General features: G+C 40.3%; 2 protein-coding genes across 3 annotated transcripts in view; one reads left to right on the top strand and one right to left on the bottom strand.

The window, feature by feature from the left end:
- Positions 1–1,136: 1,136 nt before the first annotated feature.
- LOC140305376 (uncharacterized) lies at positions 1,137–10,703 on the top strand. The gene is made up of 5 exons (XM_072384234.1): positions 1,137–1,694; positions 4,915–5,093; positions 5,178–5,271; positions 5,395–7,853; positions 7,945–10,703. Exons 1-5 carry the CDS (start codon positions 1,424–1,426, stop codon positions 9,865–9,867), a joined length of 4,926 nt encoding a protein of 1,641 aa, XP_072240335.1. The 5' UTR covers positions 1,137–1,423; the 3' UTR covers positions 9,868–10,703.
- Positions 10,704–11,767: 1,064 nt separating this feature from the next.
- Positions 11,768–24,881, bottom strand: part of vwa11 (von Willebrand factor A domain containing 11) — a 28,770-nt gene continuing 15,656 nt past the window's right edge. For both annotated transcript variants that reach the window (XM_072384236.1, XM_072384237.1), the window contains exons 2-18: positions 20,078–20,264; positions 19,756–19,892; positions 19,505–19,649; positions 18,943–19,036; positions 18,601–18,729; positions 16,954–17,140; positions 16,678–16,847; positions 16,360–16,472; positions 16,150–16,266; positions 15,883–16,053; positions 15,664–15,796; positions 15,419–15,571; positions 14,893–14,985; positions 14,542–14,813; positions 14,223–14,356; positions 13,470–13,629; positions 11,768–12,338 (exon numbers count right to left, since the gene is read on the bottom strand). In XM_072384236.1, the coding sequence (XP_072240337.1) occupies positions 11,961–12,338; positions 13,470–13,629; positions 14,223–14,356; positions 14,542–14,813; positions 14,893–14,985; positions 15,419–15,571; positions 15,664–15,796; positions 15,883–16,053; positions 16,150–16,266; positions 16,360–16,472; positions 16,678–16,847; positions 16,954–17,140; positions 18,601–18,729; positions 18,943–19,036; positions 19,505–19,649; positions 19,756–19,892; positions 20,078–20,260 (2,769 nt within the window). In that variant the 5' untranslated portion in view covers positions 20,261–20,264 and the 3' untranslated portion in view covers positions 11,768–11,960. The remainder of the gene's footprint in view (positions 12,339–13,469; positions 13,630–14,222; positions 14,357–14,541; positions 14,814–14,892; positions 14,986–15,418; positions 15,572–15,663; positions 15,797–15,882; positions 16,054–16,149; positions 16,267–16,359; positions 16,473–16,677; positions 16,848–16,953; positions 17,141–18,600; positions 18,730–18,942; positions 19,037–19,504; positions 19,650–19,755; positions 19,893–20,077; positions 20,265–24,881) is intronic.

The following is a 24,881-nucleotide window of genomic DNA, read 5'->3' as shown; positions in this document are numbered from 1 at the left end:
TATTATGACACTTTTGCTGAATTCCAGTTTTGTTTGTTCAGAGAAAAAATAAACAAAAAAAACACTTAAATAAAGAAAAAAGATTTCATTAAAAAAGACCAAAAAAAGTTCAACAAATGCAATGAAAAAGTAGAAAAAATCAATTATGTACAGTCAGCACACTATATATGTATCAATATTTTAACAAATAATATTTTCAAATATTTACAAACAACCATTATTTAGAATTATTAATTATACACAATGCTACTACACTATATACAACGTTTTACTATTTACAATACATACGTGATTACGTATTGAACTGTTTTATCCTCATTTCCTGCAACCACTGATCGTTAGGACAAAGGACAGTACACTGTGCCACGGTACTGACCGTGTCCAGTGTTAGCAGTGCGGAACTGACCACACTTCTTGCAGGTGTTTGCCTCTATTGTCCGCCTGTATGGTCTCTTCAGGCCTGCTCCAGCAAACAAATGTCCCTTTGGCATGATGGAGCGCGGGCGCTGACTCCAAACTGCCCGTCTCTGCTGTGTCTGACCTGCTGTACTCTCAGGCAGCCGGTACTGATGTTCTTGACAAGCTGGCGTGGGCACAGCAGGAAGCACTCTTGCACCCAGAAGAGGCTCGTTGGACACAGGGAGAGATGGTGTAGTCAGTTCTGTATCCTCTTGCTCAGCCCCAGCCATGAGACTCGCTGATCTCTGGCTCGCTTTGAATCAAACTTGATTCCTTGTACACCTGGTGCCTGGCAGACGTGTAGGAAAGACAACATGCACTTTTAGCTTTAACTGTTGGGAAAAGAGGAGGGGATGTTACACGGCGGTAAACACGAGCTAATATTTGTCATTATATAGTAAAATGTCTCTTTTGTGTTTGTTTACATTTTACATTCCATGTTTAGGAGATCACTGCTGTCAAAAAAGAAAAATAAACTAAAAAGCTCAAGGAAAAGTGTCTCGATTTAACACTGAATACTTGCATTAGACGTGAACTAAAAGTTTCAAGTCTTTCTAGTTTCAACTTCACAGTCCCACACGCCAGACCAATAGGTGGCAGTAATGCGCCTGGAAGCTCGTTGCTAGCTTTCTTTGGACAACCTGCCAATATATTCCAGAGAAGGAGAGGAACCAGGAAAGAACGTTCCTTGCCTTAATCGGTGTGTCGAACGTTGGCGCGACATTAAGAAATCAGAGGTAATGCGATACTGACACAAGTTTCTGTTCACTCATAGTCTGAATTTGAATCTAGAAAAGCGGATATTTGCTCAACTCCGGTTGTCAGTTGATGTGCGTCACACAAAGCGAAGACCGCGTCTATCCATGTGAGGGAGCCATGTTGGGCCAAGTCCTGGTGAGCTCTCTGATAATGGCGCGGTGAAGTTGGACCTCGTTTCGAAATCAGGAGCAACCACGATATCGAAATGTCGGCGGATGATTTTCAGACCAAGTATGCCTCCGTCATGGAGAGCATGCTGAAGAGCGCCATCGCAGAGACCACGAAACTTTTCGAAACTATGGTTGACGAGCTGAAGGAAGAAATATCCAATATTAGAAAGGAGAACGAGGACCTCAAAACAAGATGTACACTGTATGAGATTGCGAAAAGCCAACCGGTTGGACAAACCAAAGAAAGAGACCCTGCTGCGGAGCAAAGTGACGCCTTGGAAAAATGCGACACTGCCGTACAATGTGGTGAGTAATGATGCCTGTTAGCACCCTAAGCTAATTGATATTTACTATAATGATCGTACTGTAACGTTACTTAATGTTTTACCTAGGTCTCTCTGTATATTATCGTTATCTGGTGCGTTTATCGTGTCCGTTAAAGTCATCGTTTTGTTGGCTCAGTCTTATCAAGAGCGTGGGATCCAGAACAGGAGGGAAACCATACAGTGGTGTCCGGGTGTAAAGAATAGGTGAGAAACAGTAGCAACCTCTGGGTATTATGGCTGTGTGTGTTACGGATATTGTATATAACAAAAAGATAAGAAAGTAAATACAATCGTATGTGTTCAAACACATGTTGGTGAAGCTGAAATACATCGCAGATGAACATGAAGTCCAATGCCCTGATTACAAATATACTGCAAAAGTACGCACTTGTATATTTAGTAGAGTAAAACTTTTTGGTTTCAGGTGATCTTCGGCTCAAATGCTCTCAATTGATTTTAGTCCTGACCTGTAGTTCTGCATTGGAATATTTGAGGGGTGAGGTTGGTACATGTGTGGCCTGTGTGTTCTACTGAAATGGCTGGATTGTGTTAGAAAAGAACGGGTTAATTTGGCACATCTCGAATCGCAACGATTTATGTTGTAGTTCTCCAAATAGGTTTTATTTTTGAAGAATTTCTGCTGAAACCCAGTAACAGTTGTGTGAAGGCAGCCCTCCTGTTAGAATAAAACAGGGGCTTTGACGGTAAGGGTGTGTTGCTTCAGCTTCTGGAGAAACGTGAAATGGAAACCAGGAAGAAGAACATGAGTAACAGTGACGTCAGTGAGAATTAGCAGTGACGTCGCGTGCTTCAGATTCTGGTTCGTGGTTGCTGTGTTTTATGAGATATCGGTCTTGATGCTGAAGATGGCTGCTGAGATGTTTGTGTGAGAACAAAGAGTGTTTGACTGGATGCAGTAACTTATCTTGTATGTGGAGGGAGTGCTTACACATCCGTGAAGTTAAACAGCTCTAAATAGTTCAAAGCCCACTTTCAGTTGGGTGCAGGACCTGCAGATTTTGAGGCCCAATGGCAAGTAAAAACCATCATACCCACAAAGGTCCGACTTATTGGTTAAATTGTTTCCTTTGACCAAGTTTGCTTTCGAACAGAAAGTCTGCTGCTGTTAGCGCTGGTGTTGTCTTGTAATTAACATTATCTTGATTCCTGTTACGTTTGAAAGTGCAGCTACAGCTAGAGATTGAGCTGCATACATCTATGGTCTCTTGGCATTTAGATCTGATGCTGCAGGTGCAGTGGCGCCCTCTGTTTCCAGGTTAAAACGTTCAGGTTTAAGTAAAAAACTGTTGTGAACACTCAGTGGTGTGTCCAGGGATGCCACCGCTGGTTGTCCTACAGCTGCAACATTATTTCCATGATTAGTTATGGATTCCACGCTGATTGTGATTGCCTTATAGCACATAACACAGAAGCTGATCTCCATTTTCTCTCTTTTTGTCATGAAAAATAACAAAAACATTAGCATTACTTCCCTGGCTTTACGTCCAACAATGCCTTGCATTTTTTTCTACTTAAACCCATTATTGTGGCAGCGATTCAAGTACAGTTTGTGCACTTTGCTCTGCAAAAAAAAAGTCCTTTTAGATTATTTGGACACACCCTTTCAGGCATTAGGTGCGTAACATTAATAGCTTTATCGTTTTGTTACATTAACAGCATTCAGTTTTCTGACATTCATGTTCCAGTCATATTCACGAGCACATGAGTGACAGCCATTCATATTTTCACAACCAGATCTGTCACCATTAACAATTAAATCGTGTAATTTCGATTATTTTAGATAATGATAGTCATGGTTGCACAATTATCATAATCGTTTGTATTCACCTGTTTGAAGAAGGCTGCATGAACCCAACATACATGTCACATGTTGTCTTTGTTGTTTTCATGCTGGTAGTCTTTTAATGACGTCATCTCGTTGATTGATTTCCAATAAATGTCTGCAATTATTTGTTTGATTTAGGCTGACTATAAAATAAAGTAAAGTAAGAGAACACACAGTTCAGGAAAACACAGTTCAGGAAAACACAGTTCAGGAAAACACAGTTCAGGAAAACACAGTTCAGGAAAACACAGTTCAGTAAAACACGGTTTAGGAAAACACAGTTTAGGAAAACACAGTTCGTTATAACCTAAACTAATGAAAAGGCTAATCCACATTAGTAGTTCTGTTTATAATGTTTAATTAAAACACAGTTTAGTAAAACACAGTTTAGTAAAACACAGTTTAGTAACACACAGTTCAGGAAAACACAGTTCAGGAAAACACAGTTCAGGAAAACACAGTTCAGGAAAACACAGTTCAGGAAAACACAGTTCAGGAAAACACAGTTCAGGAAAACACAGTTTAGTAAAACACAGTTTAGTAAAACACAGTTTAGTCACACACAGTTTAGTCACACACAGTTTAGGAAAACACAGTTCGTTATAACCTAAACTAATGAAAAGGCTAATCCACATTAGTAGTTCTGTTTATAATGTTTAGTAAAACACAGTTTAGTAAAACACAGTTTAGTAACACACAGTTCAGGAAAACACAGTTCAGGAAAACACAGTTTAGTCACACACAGTTTAGTCACACACAGTTTAGTCACACACAGTTTAGTAAAACACAGTTTAGGAAAACACAGTTTAGGAAAACACAGTTCGTTATAACCTAAACTAATGAAAAGGCTAATCCACATTAGTAGTTCTGTTTATAATGTTTAGTAAAACACAGTTTAGGAAAACACAGTTTAGGAAAACACAGTTCGTTATAACCTAAACTAATGAAAAGGCTAATCCACATTAGTAGTTCTGTTTATAATGTTTAGTAAAACACAGTTTAGTAAAACACAGTTTAGTAACACACAGTTCAGGAAAACTAATGAAAAGGCTAATCCACACTAGTAGTTCTGTTTATAATGTTTCAGTAAAACAGTTCAGTCAAGTTCAAATCTTGAGAAGTCTTCACACCTACTCTTTGACTAAATTGAGCTGAGTATGTTATGCATATAATCTTATCACGCTTTAGTGATGCATCTTATGGTAGATTAGCTCTACTGTGTTGAAAATACCAAATTTAGCATCTGTTTACAGCATGTTGGTAATTAGAGAAACTGCTTTGGAGCAGGTAAATGACCAAAAAAAAAAAAAAAAATGACTGTAAGTCCTCTCCTGTTGTGTTCTTTACTCTACAGACCTCGTCCCTTGCCGCACAGTTCTAGTGGAGCAATGTCAACCACTGAGACACTCTGCACTGCAAAACCAAGAGATGCAGTGTGCCTCTGAGAGGGTGGACTACAGTTTGCAGGAGCACAACTATGTCAGTTATGGAGACAGAAATTCTAAGATGGCTTTGTTACTCGTCAAGCAGGAGGTTCGTGTGACTCTTGGTTACAAAAATAAGAATGGCCCCAGCGATTATGTTCCATAAAAATTGAACTGTTTGTCGCCCTCCCAGGAATCATACAGTGATTCCTCTCTTCAGTATGCCTTGAAGCAAGAGGAAATTGAGCCTCCTGTGGCCTCTGGACAATTCATCAGTAATAATTCAGGTGAAATTTTTTAATTGCTTCCTTTCCTGTTGTATTTGTAGGATTCAGGAAAACAAAGATTTGAGCATTACTACTCCACCATTTTCAAATGTTTCCTCTGTTATCTGTCTTTGTTGTACCCAGGGTCAGAAGAGGCTTCTGTTCGTCGAGCTGAAAGTAAGGAGTCAATGATTGTCCAAGAATGTTCAGCAGAAGAAATGAACTCCCCTCAGAAAGCTGTGGAGACCCAAGTAGTTCTAAATCTAGCATGTTTAGGAGGATCACAGAACATCCAGTACCAGTCATCTGACCCACAGCATTCATTAGTTATTTCACTCAAAGATGCACTGAGAGAGGACATTAAGGAAGAGTGGGAAGGTGGTCAGAAGCTGGCAGAGATGCAGGAAGAACCCACAATGTCTGAAAAAGCAAAACTGGTCCCTGAAGAGTGTCACCAAGACGATGCAGCATCCCTAAATGAGCAAACTGAAGTTATTGTGCAACAACATGCAGATGTGCACTGTACAGACAAAGAGTTGGCAAAGTCTATGTTGGTGAACAATGAAGTAACTTCTGAATATTTAAAAGATGCCGTAAGAGAAGGTGAGGGTAGTCCTAAGCTCAATTTGTCATCACAGCGTAGAAGAGGGCAGCCGCAGGTCTTGTCATTGTCCACTGAGGTTCCAAAAGGACTGGAGGGTATTAATGCCCCATCAGTAAGAGAGGAGGGGGCTGAAGTATCACCTGCAGTTTCTTCATCAATGTCTTCAGAAGCATCTCCAGCTGAGCCTTTGGAGACTTCATCCATTATCACTTCAACTGTCCACGAGACTGCAAACAAGAAGAAGGGAGAAGTTGGTTCTCCACCAGTTTCAGTTGAATCTTTGAGCAGCTGTAACATGCCAACTCAAGCTGAATCTCAACCACCTTCCAGTGCAGTGGAAGAAGATGCAACCGAGGCTCAGTCCTATGGAGGTTCAACAGTAAGTCGAACACCAAACTCAACACAAGCTGAGTTGTTGCAAGTAGCGTCAGGTCCACTCAAAGAACACCACACCTCTGTTAGTCTTCAGGATGCAATGCTTCTAGTTGAAGCCATGAATCAGTCCACCGTGGCAAAAGCAGTCTCCCTACCACAAAGCACAGATCAACCCAAAACCCAACATGCTCCACTTGTGGGTACATTAGAAGCAGTGACTGAGATTCCCGCAGCAATGCAGACACGTGCTCCACCTGTCGAGACTCTGCTCACAGCGAAAACACAGGATGTTGCTCCTCAGAGCGCCACTTCATCCAGCTATGCACAGGCTGAAAATAAAGTTGTCGTACCAAAACAACAGCATGCACTCACTCCTCTGCAGGGAGGAGGATCTAGCACTATCAAATCGGTGATCTTATCAGCTGCTGCAACTCAAACCACTCAGGAGTCGCTTCCACGTCCTCTGATAACATTGGGAGCACCCAGTAATGCACCTCGCACGATCATTATTGTCCCAAGGCCTGGGCAGCCTAATACGTGTAATAAGGTCACAGGAGTTTCTTCACCGATGTGTTCGAAAGGCACCTTGACAGCTGCACAGAATAATTTACTTCCACCATCTAAAGTTGAAAAATTACCTCTTGGAGCACATCCCCGTTCTTCTGTTTCCCGGAAAACAATCAAAGTTACTTACAATAAGCTGCTTCCTATCATTCCTTTACAGTCTTCCGCCGTCTTAACAGATGAATCGTTGGAACCTTCCCCACACCAAAAAATAACTATATCTCCAAGACAGGTGTCAGCTGAGGCATTGGCGAAACCAATTTCTCTCACTGTAAAGCAGGGAGCCACTGAACCGTCTGCTCCAGCTCCTGTAGGATCGTTGACATGGATGGAAACACATGATTCTAGTCCATCTTTCTTTGATGAAAGCATATTGTCTGACAAAATGGATGAGTCAACTGAATATATAGAGTCTTCCAAACAAACTACCTCAGTTTCTGAAACCAATACCTTTCCTACGGGAGTCTGTTCAAGTTCAGAAATGTCAGTTGGACAAGGACCAACACCTTTATCTTCAGTGTTACCTTCCAGTGCTGATCTGAAGCTCAGCCCAGTGGTCAGATTACAAAGACTCCCTTTCCCAGTGTCAACCAAAGAATCTGTCTTTGTTTCAAGACTATCTGAAGGATTTTCTGATTGCATCACTCAAAATTCATCAAACTCAACCATCTTGCACTCAGGAATGTCAGTTACATCCTCTGTGAACCCCCTCTGTGTGTCAGAAATTCCAGAGGGTTCATCCATATTGGAAGAGTCCCCAATCAACAGAGATGTGCAGCCATATTTATCGTCTTCTGTGTCAGAGACGGTCTTAGTGAAGTCGCCTGTAGCCAGCAACACGACGGTCCCATTACCTGAACCTACTTCTGTTAGGGAAGTAATTCCTCATTTGAATCAGGAAATTATCAGCAGTGTGGTGCAAGAGAATCCAACAGATGGCCTCTTGCGGCCAACTTCCATCACGTCCAAAGACACGTGTGACCCTCACCTACAAATGACTAAAACTCAATTTCTGGCACAACTGTCAGTATCACCAGTAGTCCAAGCCGTAGACAAAGAGGTAAACGCCCTGATCGTTTTATGGATGCTCATTTTTGTGTCTCCTATGTGTTGTTACTAAATTTGTGGTTCATCCTTACATTGTGTTTCAGTCCAGCACCGATAACTCAGCAGACGTCACAGAGACAAGAACCAGTAGGAGGAAACGCCTGCAGAAGAATGCGATTGTCGCCGGACTACGAAGTCACCTGAAAACTCACTTGGAAGCTAAAAGAGCTGCAACAGAAGAAACGGATGCAGAAATGGTGTATGTTGCCAAAAGCTCTAAGAAACCTAGATTAGAAAAGGACAATCTGATAAATGAGAGCTCTGCTTGCTCAACAAAATCAGATGAAACTGAGAATATTACTTCTGATACAATCCGTAGTACCACCTCTTTTGTTAGTCGTAGGAGACCTGGACTATCTCAAGATGTTTCAGCAAAAACCACTGTTGGTCAGCCGGCCTCTGTCGGTTCTAGTACATCTGAGTCTACTAGTGATTCTACTGCTGTGAGTTTTGGGGAGCCCGGATCAGTCACAGACTGTGTTGGCACAAATAATAACAATTCCACATCTCTGAGTCCAGAGCAGTTTAACTCAACAAAAGAAAGTACAAGCCCGAAAAAGACTAAATTAGCTTCTGTGAGTCTATGCCGATCTTCTTCAGACGGAGTTCATGTAAGTTCCAGAAATAAGAGATCCAGTTCTGTAAGTCCCATGAGGCCCAGCTCTGTTGAAGACGGGGCTAGTCTTCAAATGACTAGAGACAATTCTAGCCCCAAAAGTACAAAATGTACCTCTCCATGTCCTAAAAGATTAATGAGAGAGGTTACTAGCCCTAAAAAGACAGAGTCTCCCTGTGTTGGTCTTAGAAAATCCACTTTAAGTAGAAACAGCACCAGTCCTAAAGTGTCTGGTCCATCTAATAGCTCCACTTTCATTAAAGTGAGCCATTACAGCAAATCCATTAAAAGAGAATCCAGTTCTTTCAGTCCTGGGAGGTATAGCTTAAGTACTGAAAGTGTTAAAAATATCAAATGCCATGAAATGAAATGTCCTAAAACTCCAGGAGCATCTACTCCCGCCAAGAAACACAGATCAATTCAAGGACGTCCTGCTCTGAAAACAAATTTTAAAGTTGCAAATGCTTTGAAATTGGCTAAAGCAGCAAAAGCTAAGAGGAGACCTAAAATGAAAACATCTAATAAATTGAAAAGGCAGAAAAGACCGCTGGCAGAAAACCAGGTAAACCTGGAGGTGAAAAAGTGTAGAGCTAAAGTGTGGTATCCTCCTACACTACCACCTAATGAAGTGCCGTCAACAGAGTTCAGGAAGCCACCACCTGCCAAGGTGGAAGACAAAGTTCCCCTCATACCTTTCAACCAATCACCCATTGTGTCACCTTTACAGCCGTTAGCTGTCATTGGTAAGCACTTGTTGAGGAACCAGTGTGGGCAATGTGGTCGCATCTTCAGCAGCAGTCCTGCCCTGGAGAGCCATGTCAGTCTCCATGCAGGACACCGGCCTTTCTCATGCTCACTCTGCGGGAAGAGCTTCCCAGACTCCAAGAGTTTCAAACGGCATGGCCGGGTCCACCGCAACGGTCGGATCCACATCTGCCGTCATTGCGGGAAGGGCTTTGTCTACCGTTTTGGCCTCACCAAACATCAGCAGATGGTCCACGGCAGGCTAAAACCTTTTGTCTGCCAAATATGTAGCAAGGGATTCTTCACGAAACGAGATGTGGAGGTCCACATACGGATCCACACTGGAGAGAAACCCTTCCACTGCCACCTGTGTGAAAAGAAATTCACAAGGAGAGTGGAACTAAATGTGCATTTGCGGTGGCACAATGGGGAAAAGAGGCACTGGTGTTCATACTGTGGGAAAGGATTTTTAGACTTCAATAACCTGAAAAGGCACAAGTATACCCACACTGGGGAGAAACCACATACCTGCCCACACTGCCCCAAGAAGTTCACACAGACCGGCCACCTGAAAAAGCATTTGAAAAACGTGCATCATGACGAGTGAAAGGTTGGCTTCCGAGAGGCCGACCTGTTTCACTGAGAATTGTATAATAAGAGAGAAAGTTGCTTTTAATGGGCATGTTTCAGTTTTTCAGGCAGGTTTTTGTGAAAGCTAAAAGGAGGACTCTGATACTCCAAAAAATATATATATAACCCTGAGTATTTAAGTTTGACAAAATGCATGTTGCAAAAATGTATATATGTGTGATTGTGAAGGAGCGATCTGTGATCAATTTGCCCGACTGCTGCATGTTGCCTGGCAACCTCACATTAGTCATATAGCAATTATATTGATTGTGTAGCTTTGGCCTGCTGCTCTGCTATAATTGGCAGTTAAGTTTATTAATGTTGATTGTGCAATAATTGACCACCTGAAGTCGGGACTGTAAAGGTGCGTGAATGTTTTTAAGGTGTTTAACTCCTTTGGACATAAGCTTTTCGTTTGTGTTTGAGTAGTTACACTTTCAGCTGATGTTCTGCTGTTAATCTTGACATTACAACGCATGTGCCGCTGTGTACTTTTTAATAAACCTTTCACGTGTGGTTGAAACACACCTTCGGAGATGATGTGGCACAGGTAAAGATGGACTGCTTCAGCTGTGTGTTGTTTCTATTTAAGAATTTAGACCATTTTTTTATGGTCAACACCAGTTTTGATTTGTTAATATTTTCTCCTAGATGCTTTATATGCTAACCGCAGAGAAACATGTCAAATTACATCAATACATGCTTTTATTGTCAGCGTCTTTGAAGTCATTGTACATACTGTGAATTTACACTGATTTGATTTCTGTCAAATCTAGACGTATATTTTGTTTCAGGAAACGGGGAATAAATGAGATATTGTCCAAAAAAAGTGAGTGTGAGCTTTTTCTTTCAGTAATGTTTAGTTTTTTTCCCCATGACCCTTATTAGTATAAAGCAGGTTATGACAGGTTTCTACTTTGAATTGGATTAAACTGGTACAAAAATTGGATAAATGCTTCATCCAACTGAAGGTCCCTGGAACCTATTCCAGCACCACTTGGGTAAGAGGTGCGACACAACAACAAATACTAATTTCGGTGGTCATCTTAGAATCATCAGTCAACTTTAAAAATATGTTTTGGAATGCTGGGAGGAGCTGGAGAGAACCCCCACATGCACAGGCAGAATATGCACAGAAGGGCCCCAGTTGGGATGCGAACCAAGAACTCTTGTTGTAAGGCAACTCCCATACCCCTGTGCAGTGTGTTTTCAATCACAGCCTAAAAGATTATCATGCTGCATTCCATCTCACAACAATGCCCATTTGGTCTTTGTGATAAATACAGCTCCCACTTTCACAATGGCACACCCAAACTTTCAAAGTCCAAACTGGCAGCTGTGTGGATGTTAGGTTCAGTCCTAAGTCAACATGATGGACAGAGAGAGTTCAATGAGCTGTTGAAGAGGAAATAAAAGTTGTAACAAGTTACACAAACTTTCATGTAAGTGTGCTGAGGACTACATCCCATAACATCACTGTGTGTAAGCCCCCAGTCTGCACCAACAGACCTCTGTCAGTCACAGCGATCACAACACTTTGTAGTCTTGGAATTACAACTCCTGATCAATGGCAGTATGTTTCGCACTATCTCCATCCATTTTAAATATGCATATTATTATATTATATATTTTTATGTAAATTGGGTGAAAAGTTGTTGAGAAAAATGAACACGCGTTGCCATACTGAGAAGTCTGTATTTATTTATGACTTGGACAATCAAAACAGTGCAGAAGCAAAAACCACCGGTGTTTTTGGCAATCTAGGAAGTCCTTAGATTTCTGGATTTATTTACAAGAAGTCATCAAACCCCATGTACTTAATAATGGGGATTTTTTTTCTGTTGAGAAGGAGGCTATTGGTCAACATTTTGTTAGACGCTCAAAATAAAATGTAATCTATAAAGCATCATGTTTGCACAGTTTTCCCATGACAAGAAGAATCATTAATGGTTCTTTTCTCCCATGATGTGCATACAAGCAAAATGGTATAAACCATTGTTTTATTATCAACAGTATTATTAACAGTCATACAGAGAGCAGATAGAGGATTTTAACCCCAGCAAACCTACTTCAAGGCCTTGCCACAAAGATGGATACCAACAGGCAAAGCCACAGTGGCAGGGACAGAGTCAGAGCGGGGGGGCCGCCAGAGCGAACGATTGAATGATAGCACTTGCCCACATTGCCGACTTTGTCTACTGCTACAAATTCAACAATCTGTGAACAGCAGGACGCGCTGTAGTTTGCAAGGATGGTAGGAAAAGTCAGCGGGCTGTATATCAAGGTTCCATTACCCTTACTCATGGAAATGCTTTCTATCCCTGTGCCATTTCCATCGGTAAGGTTAGCCAAAAGCCCCCACTGATGAGGTTCACACTGGGACACATCTTGAGGGCAATCATCAGCCACAAAAGTCACTTTGCACTCTGGCTGAAAAAAATCTGTAATCTGGACAGAAAAAAAAGATGTGAGATTTGTGTTTATAAGAGAGTAATTCAGCATGTCAGTTTATAACAGAATGACACAGATGCAAACATGATTTTAGTGGCTTAGTTTAAAACGCCTCTACTCAGTTGCAATGGTATATAAAGATCTTCTGCTCCTGAATAGTAAAGTTAGTATATGATGAACTGATCTCCAAGGACAAAGGAGCTGAAGATAAAAGGTTATGTTCAACATTTAAAGTCAAATATATTATTTCCGTGTTGTACACTTTTAGAGTGAAGGAGGAGGAGAAAGTTTGACAGAAGAGTGACAGTAGTTACAGAGCCATGTAACATGGCACTTAAGCAAATCTTAAAACTCTTGAGCATTATGGTGGAGCTTTAAGGATGCTGTTACAGCCTGTGGCAAAGCGAACTTTTCACTGATAGACAGAAAAATTATTTAAATTAAATACCAAGAAATTCAGGATGTAAACAGCACACAGTCTGTGAAAACACTGAAGACAAGAAGAGGATGGTTACCATAAAGGGATAATGATCCTGAACACACTTTAAAAAATCTACAGCGGACTATTTCAAGAGGATCAAGTTAAAGATGTGCACTTCATTGTCCTCTCACCTATATATAATCTGAAGTTGGGCCTCAAAAAGGGCCCCATGTGTTAAACAACCGTCCAATCCCACATAATCAGGTATCTTTTAGAAGGAAAAATGTGTGACAAAACTTTGATGGCTATAAAATGCATTTGCAAGCTGTAGGGATGCCATGATATCAGATATTGAGTGATCGATACCAATACCAGTGAAATTCTACGATTCTCGATACCCAATTCGATACCACGGTACAGAAGTATCGGTTTTCGTGACATCCCTTTCAAGCTGTGAAACTTATCTACCATTTATTCATTTAATTTTGTTTGTGGGGAAGCCCTGTACTGTTTTGTTATTTTGAAACAGAAAACAGCTAAATTAAAGAATAATATCTGAGAATGTTAAATAAATGCCTTTTAGAAGTCAGTTCATCCCAACCTTACCTCACTATCCACTACTAGGAGCAGAAGTTTTGACCAGACATTAGCATGCCACTGTATTTCACTGATTCCAACCATATCTAATTGATGAAAACTCTGGTTACCTTGGTCAAAACAGACAATCTCAGAACTGCGTAATTGGAGTCAGAACCACTCGAAGACTTGGCTTCAATAGTCAGAGTGACATCAGTGCCTGATTCTGTGGCGGCAGGCGGTGTAATAGTCAATGTAGCATTAGCATATTGTCCAGTTGTCAAGGTGAGCCTGTCAAAAGAGGAGAAAATACAATTTTGAGATTTCAGTGTTTGGTTGGAATAACAACACAGATACTCAAACACACTCATTCACCCAATAAGGAGACAGGCATACATAAATTTAACTCTTCAAGTTGTAAGAGCAATGTTATAGAGAAGAGTGGGCCAAAATAACTATGTAAGAGACTGATGTTAATTACAGGAAACATTCAGTTCAAGTTACTGCCGCTAAAGATGGTTCTACAAGGAAGTCAATCATGGGGTGTATTTAGTTTTTCACACACTGCTACTGTATTTAAGCTTAGATTTTGTCCAATAAATAATAATGTTTAATGTCATGTGTTGATGTTCATCTGAGATATATCAGGACCAATAGATTTTTTTAATTTATGTTGATACTTATGAAAACGAGGGAGTAGTTTCTTTTTCACATGACTGACACGGGGCTTAGAGATTCAACTGTATTTCCGTTAAACTGAAGCAAGGCAAACTGTTTTCTTCTTCCACTTATCTAAGCTACCCTGCCAACAAATAACAATGGTATGTTATCATCCCAGATTTTAACATTAAACAAAGGAATTATTTGTAGTAGCTTCTTCTCACTGATCCAGGTAGGTCATGGGAAATTGTTTGTCATTTCTTGCAGTGATGGTGTATGGACCACTGCCACCCTGGGTCATTACACTAAAGGGGATACTGAAGGCCTTTCCTGGCTCCACACTGCTGCTCACCACAGCCTAGAAGGGATAAGGAGGAGAAACAGGTTAGGGGACTCATTGATATGCAAATAAAATGTCAATATTCTAATAGATTAAATTCTAGAATAATTTGGATTTATATACTCATTTTCAATCCTCATGGTTTCTGTCATCAGTAAAACAAGTCCAGTGTGAGGATGTAAAGAGGAGGTAAAAGGACATACCTGGATATTCACTTTGGATATGGACATCTGGGTCGTTGACTGCCTCTGAAATTCGCTGTTTGATACTTTGTCCACTCCCTTCATAATGACCACAAACTCCCCCTCGGGGACCTTATCAACTGTCACCAGAATGTTTCCATTGCCCATATCAGTCATATTTCCATTGGTAGCAGCCTCAGAACCAGACACTATTACCAAGCCGACCTCAGCAACAGTCATCGAGGCTGGACCTTTTCTACCAATTACTGAGAGCATCAGGTTGGCTGGCTGGCCTGGAGGGAAGAAGCAAGCGTTCAAGTTGACATAAAATAATCAAGACATAAATAATAAGTCTTAATGTAGTTACTTTACCTGCTTGTGGACGCCCACTGAGTGTTGCATAACCTGAGTGCGGTCCTCCGAAGCTTTCCACAAAATCATAGATGAAGGTAATTGTGCTCTGGCCTGAGGACAAACATTCATAGTAAATACTGACACTGAATAAGAACAACTCAGACACCACAAACGATCAGTTCTTAGAAACAATTGACACGTATTAGCTTGACATTTCTCTTGTTGCTATTTTACGTCTCATTAAACCAATTTGTGGCCTTAAATACCAGCAAGCACTTCTTTGAAGGTTGGTGGGCTGATGGGAGTTTAATGATACATGCATTTGTCCATGTAAGCTGTCCTAAACCCTGCACTTTCCTTAAAAGATGCCACAAGACAGCAGTCTCTTTTGGCTGAGAGGCAAATACATGGTTCAGAAATGTTGAGACAACAAAACAACTTTTCTGGTAAAGCTGAAACTGCAGATTACCTAAAGACATCTCAATTAGTAATTTAGTTCATTCTACTGTGTATATATGTAACACACAAATAAACAGTATCTGACCTGTGACTTTAAGTGTGTATGGTTGGCTGGATTTGATGTTGATCTTCCAGTTTCCAGTTTGCTTGTCAGAGTTGAGACGGATTCTTATCAGGTTTCCCACTGTCTGAATGGTTCCCAGTTTACTGTTGGGCTCATTGTGATTCTGGCTCACCCCTATAAAAGTTATTCACGCATCATCATGACAATATTTTCAGTGAGAAGCGAAGACATTCATACTATCTAAAGTGTTTGGAACAGTGAGTTACCAGCAGGGTTGGTCAGTGTAAAAGTAATGGATGTTCCTGTGATGTAAATAGTGATATTTGTCAATGATTCATCCAACATAAAGGGGAAGGTCACTTCACTTCCAACATTTGTTGCTCGATTAAGAACTGTCACCTGAGGGAAAGATGGACAATTTACCATAAATTCAGGTCTGATTCATGCTTCAGATCCAGGATATTTGTAGAGTGTCAAAATCTTACCAGGGCTGATGTTGAGCTATCAAGAATGATGGCTGTGGCCTGAGGCAGCTGTGCCTTTGATACCTGAATGGCTTGGCCTCCAGATGCCAAAGCTAATTCCTTGTAGTCTCCAAACGAAGGTGTGAGAGAACGACGGCGCCTACGGAGGGTATTAGTCATGAAGAACGACACCTGTGGAGATGAGTTAACATGACAATTATACGGCTTTCAACCTCTCACCTATTCAGACTGGATGAACACTGACAAACATTTCGTGCCAGCATTTACCTTTGATTTGGTGCTCCTCATGAGAGCAATAATAGTGTCCTTGAGTTTAAAATCTTTGGCTACAGCATCAGTGAAAACATAGATGTCGGATGAGGAGGGGGCACCAGTGAGAGCCAGCTGAAGAAACAAGGGTTCCATGTCTTTAAAGGGTTCATAACTTCAACCTTTTAAAAGAAATCCATCTAAGTTTGCGATTTGGCGATGTCATACCTGAAGCCCCGAAAGGCACATCTCTGGCTTATCACCACCACCATTTGCTTTGAGCTTAGAGATTTCTGCTTTCATCTTATCAGCATCTGTTGTTCTGATCATTGGTCCAAAACCTACATATGTTAACAAAAAGGAGCACAAAGACTAACCTGGAGTTCAATTTTTTTTTAACTAAATGTGTCATTTATCCATGACAACCAATGTGACTGTGTAGAAGTACAGGATGCATCTTGGTAAAATAAAACACCTAATAGAAGCATTAAGCTGACACTGACAATGGTTTCCTAATCAGGATTACTAAGGTAGAAGTATTCGTACCTGGATCATTGAAGGGCACCAGGATGTACTCTGAGGGCTCGTCCTGTGTTCCTTTTTGGCTGTCAATGATTTGGTAAACTACTGACCTGGCTTCTTCTATATCGTCTGACATACTGCCAGTGGTGTCAATCACAAAGCACACCACAGATGAACGGGCAATCCCCATCATTCTTTGAGAAAGGACAAGATAATCTTTATTTTTTTCGAACTCAGAACAATTTTCTGTCACTCATGCACAGGACCGCAATATGCATTGTCTATATCTTGCAGTTTTACCTAAGAAATTCTTCATCCCCTGCAGCAAAGCGGATGTCTTCAAGCAGCTGAAGGGTGGCTTCTGTGGCTGCTGTCACAGCAGCATTATGGTAGCCCTCGTTGTTCGAGTGACGCTCATCTTTGCTGATGCCTCCTCGTGGTACTGTTGTACTAGTGGCATCACTTTCACCTCCATGGCTACACTTACCTGGCACAGAAAAGGAGGGAGAGGACAAACCGGATTGGTTCAAACTGTTGTCTTTAATGCATCTGTATGTGTACTTGAGTGTAAATTTTTAGTTAGGATGAATTCTAGGAACAGTTTAGTCATGTCTGTTTTGGTGGTACAGTAAGCACGATTTTAATAGCATTGCATATTGATTTGAAGTACCTTATTCAGACACTAAATGCATATGTTATACAGGATAAAGGTTATGTATGCAAGTTATACAGGAGTGACTGCATTGCTGTTTGTTAATTACAGGTTAAGAATATTATTTATTCAGATAAGTTCTGATTATTAAGAAAAAAATCTCATGGATGGGTCCATAGAAAAATAGAATAATAAAGTAGAACACATTTTATATAGAAATACTATGAGAGTTTTGTTATTGCTAAAAGCCAGAGGTGTAGACTCATTGCTGTCCGGCAACTACAAACTACAGCAAGATACAAGCTTCCACTGCCAAAAACGTCAGGGCACTTTGTACAATGTAGATAAGAAAACTATTTGCAAGGCTCATAAACCAAAACTGTATTCACTGCAGAACATGTAAAACATATAGAATGTTGAGAATGAGATATTTTACTCTTTCATGAAGAATATCAGCTCATCTTAAATTTGATGGCAGCAACACGTCTTTAAAAAAAAAAGTTGAAATGGTCAGCAAAAAGGCTGACTAATTATATCAATTGGTAAAACATCATTGACATGATTGGGTATAAAAAGAGCACCTCTTATTAAATCATTAAGACTACATCAACAAAAAACATTTACAAATCATGGAAGCAAACAATATAAACAATATCTTCTATATAAAACATTGCAGGCATGATAAATATGACACAAACAAAAAGCTAAAAGTAAACAGACTTAACCTATTTGGTTTGGGCATCTTTTTGGAATACGAATAATAATACATGTTCTGAGAAGCTTTTTTATTAGAGCTCCACCTCAAACCTTTTCTTCAAGCTCCTAAAGTTACCATCATAAATTGGCTTTTTCCACCAGCCCGCTCTCTTTTGTGTCTCAAGCAATACTATGTATAGTGCAGAAAATACATCAAAATGGCTTTAATTACTCAATTGTAGTCATTAGTAGAGGTAGAGATAGAGGTTCAGAAAACTGCAAAGAAACCCTGCATCTACAAACTGTGAGACAACGGCAGAATAATGTTCCTCAATTTAAAGTCCTAAAAGCTTTATATTACGTATATAAAGACTTGATATTCCATCATCTACTGCACATAATATCATCAAAAGATTCAGAGAATCTCAACATTTCTCTGTGCGCAAGGGTGGAAATCAGCAACAGATGCCCACCATCTTCAGGCTCTTAGGCAACACTGCATTAAAAACAGTGATGATTCTCTCATTCTTTCTGTTCCTTGCATTACAATTTTGATTTCTAAAAATATAATAACCATTCATTTTCAAGAGACACGATACCTTGAGGTTTTAAAGGAGAGAAGACGTCCAAGTAGCCTGATGTAAGTATCTTTTCCCTCAGGATGTTGGGAAGGATCTGATTACGGCATTTTCCACTTGGACAGTCACCACAGGTGGCAGTGTTCTTATCTATGTAAGCAAAATGCAACATTTGTCACATACAAGTGTTATATATTTGTTTTTGTCAACTTCTGGACAAAGTATTCTAACAACTAAATGGTCTCACAGTTGAAAAATTCAAAACAGTAACAGGCTCTTTGGATAATAGATATGCTCCAAGATAGAATGACACATTGTCCTATGTAGAGAAATGAGATATTACACACACACACACACACTCACCTGCCAGGTTTTCCAGAGGAAGGTCTTGTCGTATAAGGTTGAGATATGGCTCTTGGTAGCCCAGCTCCACCCAGTTACTGTGGCTGTAGAAGTCCTGACAGTGCATGGAAACACGTATTCAAGATCATAAATATCACATGTTGTCCAGCCTTTTAAATGCATGGGCTCAGCTAAAACTGTTGTTTTCACATTTAGTTTTAAAATGTGTTCTGCTGTTTCTTTTTTCTCTCCTCTGGAACCAGCTGCCAGTTTGAGTAAAGGATACAGACTTCTTTGTTTTTAAAACTAAGATTTCAACATGTCTATTTGAAAGAGCTTCTATTTAATTCCCTATGTTTGTGCCGCTACTATTTTTTGTTGTCCACTTTTATTCCCGTTGTATTCATATTTTACAGCTATTTCTGAATTGCCATTGTAAGAGCTGTTAAGCTTTAAATTTTGTGTTTAATTTCCACATTTACTTCTCTGTCTTGTCTTTGCTATGTAAAGCACATTGAGCTGCACTTGTATTATAAAAATGCTGTATAAATGAAGTTGAGTCGACGTCTCACACACTTCTCACCTGTAGTGTATGAAGGATTCTTCCCAGTGTTTCCCTGGCGGCCTTGAAGTTTTCCTTGCGAATGTTGGCCTTAATGGCCGCCATGCCTGAAGTAATTAGGGAACGTCCCTCAAAGAAAGCTTCAGAGTTGAAGTGGTGTGGAGCACTGAAAGTTTTTTTGTTCACATGTAAGAGCAGATCTGATACTTTTTAAACACGTGTATTAATTTTTTATGAAGATTCTACTCTTTGTCATTTTCCTCCTTCCATACCTGTTGACAAAGTCGCGGTCTACGAGTCCATTCTGGGTGTAGATCTCTTGAAGAGCTGAGTGGAACTTGGCACCAGACACCAGCCCTGTAGCTTTGGGACCTAAACAGGCCTGGACCAGCTCCTCAGGAGATGGACCCTGAGTTTCAAATGTAAGAGATGATGAATAACGAGTGCACTATTCCTTTGACTGTTGATTTCAAGCATTTTATGTGTGTCCCTCTCTTGCTTTTGAACGCATGCTGTATGTAACCGGGCGGATTTTTCATTTGTTAGAACGGGGACTCTGTTTGTTTATCTGTAAATTGTGCTCTATCATCCTACTGTGGGGTTGAAGTCATCGCCGGCGTCCTCAGCCACATCCCGACATGTCTCAGTAACTATTTGCAGTAAAGCAGTTCCTGTGATGCTGATGTGAGTGGACACCCCTCCCCCGATGGGAACAAAGGCCACAGTGGGGGCCATTAAAGCCAAGGCCAACAGAGTCACACCCAGCAATGAAGTCATGACTCTACAAAGATAAAGAAAATGACAAATCAATTAGTCATCAGAAGAGGGCGGAGTTTTCTTGGTTATGTTTGCTCATGTTGCTTCATAATGATGCTGTTTGCTAGAGGAAACATCAGAATATTCCAACATCCTGTACTTTATCTTGGGTTAAATGACAGCACAAAGTTCCAGAAGAACAATGAGCATTTAAAAGATCCACAATATCACTTAAAACCAACCACAAAGCATAATTTTATAGAAAAACAGCAAACTGATCATTGTAAAAACAATTGCCTTCACTTATATACTGTATTTGCATAATTTTCTGGTGTTTTTTATGCAACATAAGAGTAAGTTTGAAAGGCCAATAATATACCACCAGTTCTACCAGTGCTTCGGTTTACTCAGGCAGACATGATGTAAAGAATTAAACGTAAAGACAAACACGCTTTAGGAATGTGATGCTGCCACTCCCAGCCAACATTATTGTTGTGTTTTTCTTTTATTTGCTCACAAAAATTTCAGCATTAATTTGATCAATTTAACAGTAATTCATTAAAAGCTACATATAGAACGGTCTCCAACTGTAATGTTATTCCTATGCAATTATTTGTTGGTTAAAATAGATGTAAATACCTAAAATAATCAGGACAATATATTCATATACTGTAACATACTGGTTACACATATACAACAAAAACGCCAATACAAACTTGTTTGAAACAAACAAATTACACAGTTTACTGATTGCAATCAGAATTAAAATGACACATTAACTTAACATTATCACATTGTTTTTTTTTTCATTTAAGATAATTTAGTTTCTACAGTGTACTATAAAAAATGCACAAAGTGCAAAAAGCAGAAATCTTTAAAAATGAATTAACAAACAATCATACCTGGATAGTTTCACGCTGGAATTGCCCCAGTGGCTTCTGAACAAGTCTAAAGTGCACTCCCACCTCACCTCTACAGCTGCATTTATACAGCACTGTCTTCACATTGATGGGTGTGGATCGGGATATGCGAACACAGCTCTAATGTAAGGAGTTTTCCTCATAAAAAGCTGAACACCATTTATTATCATAAAGCTGTCATACTTTACAAAATGTTCATACTTGCTGGAGTGCAGTGTAATGACACATTTTTTAATAAACTCTCTTCTGAGAGATGAATATTACTGGAATTAAAATGCTTCCAGTGGTTAAAATGGGCCAAGTTATGTCTACGAAATATGACTAGATTCTCCCCACCTCTCAAATAAAATGTTTAGTGCGTAACAATCATCAACGAGATACCCTATTAAGATATTATGGAGAAATACCTAAACAGAATTTATTTGTCAAGACTTAATATTTTACTTAAAAATGTTCTGTCTCACCAAATTACTGCTTTTATGGTTTCACATTAAAAGGGCAGTCATTGTGATACAGATGCCAAATTTCCCATGAAATATATGATGGTACCTACGATCAAATCATTAAATGTATCAGGTTATCTGTTCAAGAAGCAAACCCTATAAACCTTGTTGGTTCTTTACAACATTCTGAGATTAAAAAAAAAACATATACATGCCTGCCTTAAAGATCTTTTAACCTTAAGATAAGTAGGGAACTACGTAACACGTCCTTCCTGAATGATTCATCCAAAGTCTAATGATGAAGGTGATAGCATGCAGATAGAGGGCAGTTTTTCACACACATAAATGTCTTCTCATCTTTATCATGTTCTGTTAAATAATTAAGCCTATTCAAAGTAACACAGACTTCTACTCAGCCAACAGAAACAAGGCCGTAAAACGGGTGGTGGCCTCTAACGGAGGCGGAGGAGCTGGCCCTAAGCCAGAATATTGGAAGGCCTGTGGCTGAGGGAATCCCTGGAGGGAGCTCATCCCCCCAAGACACAATTGCCTTCTAATAGGCCTATAGATATCTTTTTTAAGCCTATGCATACAAATATTTATTTGTCTTTTTTTTTCTTTTGTCCCAACAGATTCTAATGGTGCCACTCAAAAAGATAATTGTCTGGAAATGCAAAAACATCTATGCGGTCTGATAACCATCTCCCGACGAATATTTAATCCTGTGCGCAGTAATGCTGCACCTTCATCCAGGGGATCGTTGTCAAAAGGACATGCCGTGTTCATGAAAAAAGTCGCCTCCTACTGTGTCTAATGGACTTCGAAAAGTTCTAGAAGAACTAGGCTACACCAAAACTCGCCTGCTGACTGAATGAATGAGGAAATCAAATGTCGTGTATGGCTGAAAGAGCGGAAACAGAGAGGAACTCAAGGTTTATTGAGAAAAACCTGGTCTCGACCAGGATAGGTTCATAGAGTCTGTTACTACGGTAACTGACCCAGAGCTTAACTTATCTCTCTGAAACAGGCTAGAATTACCCCTCTTTCTCTGGTTTGAGTTACCTCCCTTTGTGAAATGGAAAAAAAAAAAAACTCAGTTTCCCTCATTTCAGGGTTAATAAACTCAGAGTTTTCACTAAACCTGCTTTGTGAAACGGACCTCAGGCCCAAATCGTTAGACTAGCACTGTATGCATTCAAGCAATTTCCTGTAGCCAGATCCTCCCACATGGGGAGCATATTTTATTTTGGGGGAATAGTTCAGGTCATTGCTGTGCCCAATTGCCCCAGTTTCAGCCAGCCTTCACCTCTCTGTACTTGTCACCTATGTCAGCCCCATTCAGTTTCCATCTTCCTGCTTTACAGGTTGATTTGGCCTGAGAAACAACTCCTGGCATTGACTGAGACTGTGCTTGGAGTTTGGCCAACATAGTTTAGATGTGATCTCATGAGAAGAGGCTTTTCTTAGGGCATGCAATTTGGAAAACCCCAGTCAGACTTTTATGCGCCTTCTATGCAGAGTGACTTCCATGTGGCTTGAACAACATAATTTCAAGAAAGACAACGCTTTCTTAACCAGAGCGTTTTAGATCCAATTTCAGTTTGTTCACTATTAAAGAGAGTTCTGGTGGTCCAAAACTATCCTGCCAATAACACCGAAAGCTTTGAAAATGCTTGTATGCCCCTGCTTAATCTATGCCTGAAAATCAAAGTATAAGAAAAAATGCTCTTTCATTGCTTAAAGGAACTGCAAAAAACCAAAGAGCTACACCTCAGACTCTAAAGGGTTCAGTTGGCGTTTTAAATATCAGTACTGTTAAAAAAAAGACTGAACAAGTGTGGCTTGTTTGGAAGGGAGGCAGGTGAAGGCCTCTTCTCTCTAAAATGAAATGCTGCATATCATGTGATATGTAGCATCAGATGAAACCAAGTAACCTATCTACCTTATTGTAAATAAGATTATGGTGTTTAAAAAAGATGCATTTTGCATTCATATTCCAGTTTACATGTTACAGAGTGGGATGCACGTGGTGTAGTGGTTAGCACCGTCGCCTCACAGCAAGGAAGTTTATGTTCATGTATTTAGCAGACGCTTTTATCCAAAGCGACTTACAAATTAAGAAATAACAAGCTATATAAAAAGCTAACAATAAACTACATAGAAGGAACCCAATAGTCCGACTCTGTCAGAGGTGACAGAGTAGAGATAGAGTGCAGGCATAGAAGGAAGTGCAGAAAGATAAAGTGCAGAGATAGAGGGGGTAAGGAAGTACAAGGTAAGTGCTAGGATAGGAGGTGCTCTCTGAAGAGCTGGGTTTTCAAGAGTTTCTTGAAGATAGACAGGGACGCCCCTGTTCTGGTAGCGCTCGGTAGGTCATTCCATCATCGTGGAACGACACATGAAAAGAGTTTGGATTGTCTTAGGCGTGGTGTAGGAGCTGCTAGACGGCAATCCTGGGATGAACGGAGGGACCGAGTTGTGACATCAGGTTCCAGGTTTGATCTGTGTGGAGTTTGCATGTTCTCCCCGTTCATGTGTGGGTTCTCTCCAGGTACTCCAGCTTCCTCCCACCACCCAAAAACATGCATGTTAGGTTAGTTGGTGTCCCTGAAATTTTCTCTAGGAGTGAATGTGAGCGTGTGTGTGGTTGTTTGTGATGGACTAGCGACCTGTCCAGGGTGTACCCCGCCTCCCACCCGATGACCGCTGGGATAGGCTCCAGCCAGCCAGGGATGTTACAGAGTATCATCTGATTAGAGCGTCATGCCCACTTTACCCCCTCCCCTGCATTCTTTCCAATATTTGTTCCAATCCAAAGCATTCACGTAGCCATATCCTTCAAAACACAGAGCATTAATTAGGTTTCTTCCTCATCCCAAAAGTGTGCCCCTTTTTTAATCATAAGTCTTGTACTCTGCAGACTACCACAGGAGGAAGCTATTTTCTGGATTACAAGCACATTTAGATCTCAGAATACTTTTCGTACACAACTTTTATAAGACAGATCAGGAAATAACCAGATGCCTTTTGTCTTAATTTCACCTTGTCACCTGGCAGGTTTTGTAACAAGTCATTGGTAGTTTAAAATATCCCAGTTTTACATACAGTAATTCCTTACGATTGCTCCTTCACTTGCTTTGTATGAGAACAAGCCCGGTGGCATTGTGATGCCATTTTAAAAGTGATGTTCACTTGCAGATGGTGACATATGTATTTCCAATCACAAAGCAAAATCAAGCAAAAAACTGTTCTTTGCACTGCTTGTTCTATATGTCGCAA

This window comes from Leuresthes tenuis, unplaced genomic scaffold (assembly GCF_036924035.1).
Source record: "Leuresthes tenuis unplaced genomic scaffold, fLeuTen1.0.hap1 SCAF_4, whole genome shotgun sequence".
Classification (NCBI taxonomy): domain Eukaryota; kingdom Metazoa; phylum Chordata; class Actinopteri; order Atheriniformes; family Atherinopsidae; genus Leuresthes; species Leuresthes tenuis.
This window is presented reverse-complemented; position numbering and strand designations above follow the sequence as displayed.

Coding starts and splice junctions, on each gene's coding strand:
- LOC140305376 (XM_072384234.1), top strand. CDS start 1,424: ATGTCGGCGGATGATTTTCAGACCAAGTATGCCTCCGTCATGGAGAGC. Junction 1,695..4,914: donor CGACACTGCCGTACAATGTG/GTGAGTAATGAT, acceptor TTTACTCTACAG/ACCTCGTCCCTTGCCGCACA. Junction 7,854..7,944: donor TCCAAGCCGTAGACAAAGAG/GTAAACGCCCTG, acceptor ATTGTGTTTCAG/TCCAGCACCGATAACTCAGC.